The sequence below is a fragment of the Lynx rufus genome, unplaced genomic scaffold (genome assembly GCF_022079265.1).
Source record: "Lynx rufus isolate CCGP_SWC_20201006 ecotype Redwood Valley unplaced genomic scaffold, mLynRuf1.p SCAF_13, whole genome shotgun sequence".
Lineage (NCBI taxonomy): Eukaryota > Metazoa > Chordata > Mammalia > Carnivora > Felidae > Lynx > Lynx rufus.
The window spans coordinates 50,328,290-50,334,288 of NW_025814827.1; the positions used below are offsets into that span (position 1 = coordinate 50,328,290).

At 47.7% G+C, this 5,999-nt stretch overlaps 1 protein-coding gene across 1 annotated transcript; it reads left to right on the forward strand.

Moving 5' to 3' along the window:
- The first annotated feature begins 1,200 nt into the window (after window positions 1–1,200).
- FOXG1 (forkhead box G1) lies at window positions 1,201–2,673 on the forward strand. The gene has a single exon (XM_047074704.1). The coding sequence runs from the start codon at window positions 1,201–1,203 to the stop codon at window positions 2,671–2,673; it is 1,473 nt and encodes a 490-aa protein (XP_046930660.1).
- Window positions 2,674–5,999: the final 3,326 nt, after the last annotated feature.

Consider the following 5,999-nt stretch of genomic DNA (forward strand, 5'->3'; position numbering starts at 1 on the left):
CCCCACGCCAGGGGTGGGCCTTCCCTCCCCAGCCATCCCAAGCCTCGCTGCAGTGTTACCTACAAGGGGCACGGTTTTCCTACGGACTCAGAAATGCCGGAGCCGGGCCTGCAGGGCCGACTCGGGAAAGTGGCGCCTCGCCGCCTCCTCCTCCTCCATTTCCTGCCCTCTCCTTGCATCCTCTCCCTGCACTCCCACTCTTCCCTCCACCACCGCTGCCGCCGCCGCCCCCCGCTTTTAAAAATAACATTGAATACAAACTTTAATCAATAACGACCCATATTGACGCTCAAACGAAAACGACCCAATACAGTGAGAAGGCAGCCGGAAACGGGAGCTATTTGCCCTAAGACGGAGGGGATTTCGGCTGAGCCGACCCGCGGGGTGGAGCGGGTGGAGGGGGCGCAGCGAAGGGCCGCGGCGCAGCGTGCTCCCGGCGGCGTATCCCTACGCGGCTTCGCGCGGCCGCGAGGCCCAGGCCCGCGGCGAGGGGGAGGCGAGCGCCGAGGGGGCGGGAGCCTGCGGGCGGGGCGGGGGTGGGTGGGCCCGGGTCCGCCGATTGGTCGACGGCAGGAGAGACGCTCCCGCACGCCGCCGGCTCTGATTGGCCCAGCGGTAGGAAAGGTTAAACCAAAAATTTTTTTACAGCCCTAGTGTGCGCCTGTAGCTCGGAAAATTAATTGTGGCTATAGCCGCCTCGATCGCTGTCTCCCCAGCCTCGCCGCGGCCGCTCCGGGACGCGCCCGCCCGCCGCCCGGCTCTCCCCCCCTTTGGGCTGCTGCTGCTGCTGCTGTGACTGCTGCTGCGAGAGGAGGAGGAGGAGGAAGCAGCAGAAGGGGGGGGGAGCGGGGGGTGGGGGGGAGACCAAGAAGTAGAGTTGGGAGCGAGGGAGCTTCACCCCCGGGGCGGTGGTTGTTTCTTTTTTTTTTTTTTTCCTCTTTCTTTCTTTTTTTCTTTTCCTTTTTTTTTTTTTTTCTTCTAATTCCTGAGGGGTGGTTGCTGCTTTTGCTACATGACTTGCCAGCGCCGGAGCCTGCGGTCCAACTGCGCTGCTGCCGGAGCGCTCAGTGCCACCGCCGCCGCCCGCGCCGCCCGCGCCCCGCTCGGCACCCACCGGTCGCAGCCGCCCGCCGCGCCGCTGTCCCGCTCCCGCTCCCGCGCCGCCGCCGCCGCCGCCGTTTCCCCCCCGACGACTGGGTGATGCTGGACATGGGAGATAGGAAAGAGGTGAAAATGATCCCCAAGTCCTCGTTCAGCATCAACAGCCTGGTGCCAGAGGCGGTCCAGAACGACAACCACCACGCGAGCCACGGCCACCACAACAGCCACCACCCCCAGCACCACCACCATCACCACCATCACCACCACCACCCGCCGCCGCCCGCCCCGCAACCGCCGCCGCCGCAGCAGCAGCAGCCGCCGCCGCCGCCGCCGCCCCAGGCACCGCAGCCCCCCCAGGCGCGGGGCGCCCCGGCAGCCGACGACGACAAGGGCCCCCAGCAGCTGCTGCTCCCGCCGCCGCCGCCGCCGCCGCCGCCGGCCGCCGCCCTGGACGGGGCCAAAGCGGACGGGCTGGGCGGCAAGGGCGAGCCGGGCGGCGGGCCCGGGGAGCTGGCGCCCGTCGGGCCGGACGAGAAGGAGAAGGGCGCCGGCGCCGGGGGGGAGGAGAAGAAGGGGGCGGGCGAGGGCGGCAAGGACGGGGAGGGGGGCAAGGAGGGCGAGAAGAAGAACGGCAAGTACGAGAAGCCGCCGTTCAGCTACAACGCGCTCATCATGATGGCCATCCGGCAGAGCCCGGAGAAGCGGCTCACGCTCAACGGCATCTACGAGTTCATCATGAAGAACTTCCCCTACTACCGCGAGAACAAGCAGGGCTGGCAGAACTCCATCCGCCACAACCTGTCCCTCAACAAGTGCTTCGTGAAGGTGCCCCGCCACTACGACGACCCGGGCAAGGGCAACTACTGGATGCTGGACCCGTCGAGCGACGACGTGTTCATCGGCGGCACCACGGGCAAGCTGCGGCGCCGCTCCACCACGTCGCGGGCCAAGCTGGCCTTCAAGCGCGGGGCGCGCCTCACCTCCACCGGCCTCACCTTCATGGACCGCGCCGGCTCCCTCTACTGGCCCATGTCGCCCTTCCTGTCCCTGCACCACCCCCGCGCCAGCAGCACTTTGAGTTACAATGGCACCACGTCGGCCTACCCCAGCCACCCCATGCCCTACAGCTCCGTGTTGACTCAGAACTCGCTGGGCAACAACCACTCGTTCTCCACGGCCAACGGCCTGAGCGTGGACCGGCTGGTCAACGGGGAGATCCCGTACGCCACGCACCACCTCACGGCCGCCGCCCTCGCTGCCTCGGTGCCCTGCGGCCTGTCGGTGCCCTGCTCCGGGACCTACTCCCTCAACCCTTGCTCCGTCAACCTGCTCGCGGGCCAGACCAGTTACTTTTTCCCCCACGTCCCGCACCCGTCAATGACTTCGCAGAGCAGCACGTCCATGAGCGCCCGGGCCGCGTCGTCCTCCACATCTCCGCAGGCCCCCTCGACCCTGCCCTGTGAGTCTTTAAGACCCTCTTTGCCAAGTTTCACGACGGGACTGTCCGGGGGACTGTCTGATTATTTCACACATCAAAATCAGGGGTCTTCTTCCAACCCTTTAATACATTAACATCCCTGGGACCAGACTGTAAGTGAACGTTTTACACACATTTGCATTGTAAATGATAATTAAAAAATAAGTCCAGGTATTTTTTATTAAGCCCCCACCCCCCCCATTTCTGTACGTTTGTTCAGTCTTTAGGATTGTTTATTATTCTAACAAGGTGTGGAGTGTCAGCGAGGTGCAATGTGGGGAGAATACATTGTAGAATATAAGGTTTGGAAGTCAAAATTATAGTAGAATGTGTATCTAAATAGTGACTGCTTTGCCATTTCATTCAAACCTGACAAGTCTATCTCTAAGAGCCGCCAGATTTCCATGTGTGCAGTATTATAAGTTATCATGGATCTTTATGGTGGACGCAGACCTTGAGAACAACCTAAATTATGGGGAGAGTTTTAAAATGTTAAACTGTAATTTGTATTTAAGAAGCATTCGTAGTAAAGGTGCCCAAGAAATTATTTTGGCCATTTATTGTTTTGTCCTTTTCTTTAAAAAACTGTTTTTTTTTCTTTTGTTTACTTTTAGACCAAAGATTGGGTTCTAAAATGCACTTGGTATGCTAAGTATTAAAAAACAAAGCAAAAAAAAAAAAAACAAAAAACAACAAAAAAAAGGAAAGTTGTTTCAGTTGGCAGCACTGCCCATTCAAATGAATCGGAAGGGGACAAAATTAATGATTGCCTTCAGTTTGTGTTGTGTATATTTTGATGTATGTGGTCACTAACAGGTCACTTTTATTTTTTCTAAATGTAGTGAAATGTTAATACCTATTGTACTTATAGGTAAAACCTTGCAAATATGTAACCTGTGTTGCGCAAATGCCGCATCAATTTGAGTGATTGTTAATGTTGTCTTAAAATTTCTTGATTGTGATACTGTGGTCATATGCCCGTGTTTGTCACTTACAAAAATGTTTACTATGAACACACAGAAATAAAAAATAGGCTAAATTCATATATATCTTGATACTTTTGTCTCTTTTATTAAGTAGAGCTAATTTTTAAAAGACCATTAAAGTTCTAGGGAATTCGAAAGGCTTTTTCAGCCACCTAAAATTTAACTGCTCCTTTCATTTGAACCGAGACTTTAAAAATGAAAATAGTATTTTTTTCCATTGTGGAATCAAATTTTACAAGGAGCAGGCCTATTTAATAAACACTAGCTTTAAAGAAAGTATAGGCTTTGCAGCTGATAATCTTCAAGTTTCTGTAGATATACAGCAAAAAAAGAAAAAACAACCAATAATTTACTTTTATGTGCATAGCTATTTACCTTGTGTTTATTTTCAAATCAGTTGATAGAATGCTTACTTTTTATATATTTTGTTTCAGGTATCTTGTTTATAGCATTTGGCAAATTATAAATAAATATATGTATATGGCTAGATAGAAGTAAATATAATGCACACATATGTAATATATATATAGACACACAGAGCCCTTCAGTTCAGGTACAATTTGCGCTATGAATGCTGCAAATATTTTTGTTTAAATATTTGTATTTATACTTTCTAAGTCAGCATTTATTTTTGTGGCTGTTTACCCACAATGAAAGAGTTCTAATAAAGATGTGCTGAAGTTGCAATATAGATTTGCTGAAGTGATCACCTGTTGTAATGACTTGCAGATCAATGTTTATATTTTATTTTTAATTATAACAACTTAAAATTCTAGATGTTCAGAAGACGTAAAATGCCTCTCTCTCCTTTTCTTTCATTTTTACAACATAGAGGTATTTATTTGATTCCCTTTTAAATATGTCTGTATAATTTAATCTAGAGATTTGTTCCTTTTGCTTGCAGTCATAATTTTGTTTTAACTTAGAATATACATATGCATGCATATATGCATATATATCAATCTGAAACAAAAATGAAAACATTTTTTGAATTGTTTCAGTATCCCAATTGCTATGACTCCAGAAAATAATTAGAAAACCTAAGTAAAAGATTTAGTAACTAATTGGATCCTGTGGAGAGTCTGTGGAGGACAAGTTGTTCATTTGTTACAATTGTATAGTCTGAAATGTGTTCTGCAGTAATGCAATAAGCTGGCTACTTCTTACAATGGGCCCAATGAAAAATAATCTGTCCCCAAGATGTTATCGGCAAACACTTAGAGAGTTGCTCAGGGAAAAAGAAGAAGAAGAAGGAAAAAAAAAAAAAAGCCTAGGAGAGAAGCAAGCTGACTCAAATAGATTGAAATAGGAATGCAGAATAGTTAATATTAGGGCATAGGGATGGGTGGGTTGTGGAAGGGAGAGACACAGGGAGAGAAAAAGAGAAGAAAGGGAAAGAGGATCTTTAGTGGGGGCGGGAGCATCTCCCACTACCAAAAAGAAAGGAGAAAGAGAGAAATGCTATTTAAGAAAGAAAGTTAAAGTCCAGGAAAATTAAAAGATCTGGAACCAAATATACACAAATGGGAAATCGACTAAAATAGACCAAGACAGCTAGTTTAATTATCTCCTTAAAGCAGACTGGACATGATTTTATTTTCTTAGTTATGAGAGCAGTTTCACCAGAGGTCCAACTTTCTTGAAATGTAACATTTCTTCAGGATGAAGCATGAAAGAAAATTCCACAAATAAATTGTTTTAGAAACCAAATTTGTGGCTGATATTAAAAATAGTAGTAGAGTCCAAGTGAATGAGGTTAGGCAAGGGAAATCCCCCTTACATATTTGTGAACCAAAACAGCTCAAAGAAAAGCATGTGTTTAGACTGAAAAAGGTGATGATGTATTGTTTGCTTTTACCATGGATTTTATTTGTGGAAGTGAGAATGTACTGGCACAGAAGAAATAGTCTTTGGCCTATCAAAAGTTAAAAAGAAAGTTGAATTCTTCTATTGAGGCAAAGGGACATAGACATAGAAAAGTTCCTCCACGAGTTTTTTTTTTTTTTTTTCCTTTCTGGCCATATTAAATAAGTATACTTATTTGTGATAAATGTTCATTTGCATGATTGAGAAATAGAATTTCAATGGCAAACTTTTCATTTTGAGGTCAAGCATAAAATTGACTTCTTTGAACTCATAGGAGCTAAGGACTGGAGTGGAAGTTCTATTCGGATACATCTCCAAGTTACATATATAATGGATGTGACTAGAAGAATAGCTTGTTGAATACGCTTACAAGATAGGGAGGGGGATATATAGAGAGAGAAATTTGTGAAGGCCTCCTGAAGCCCAGTATGAACATTTCATTTATCTCCGTCTGTCCTATCATCTCTCAATTTATCTTTTTCAAAAGCATACAGTATTCTAGCATGTCATTTAATAGATTTTTTTTTTGCAAAAAGTTGGTTGTAATATTGTGTTGATATTTGTTGTCA

Bases quoted from the DNA above. Each gene is read 5' to 3' on its own strand.
- FOXG1 (XM_047074704.1), top strand. From the start codon at position 1,201: ATGCTGGACATGGGAGATAGGAAAGAGGTGAAAATGATCCCCAAGTCC.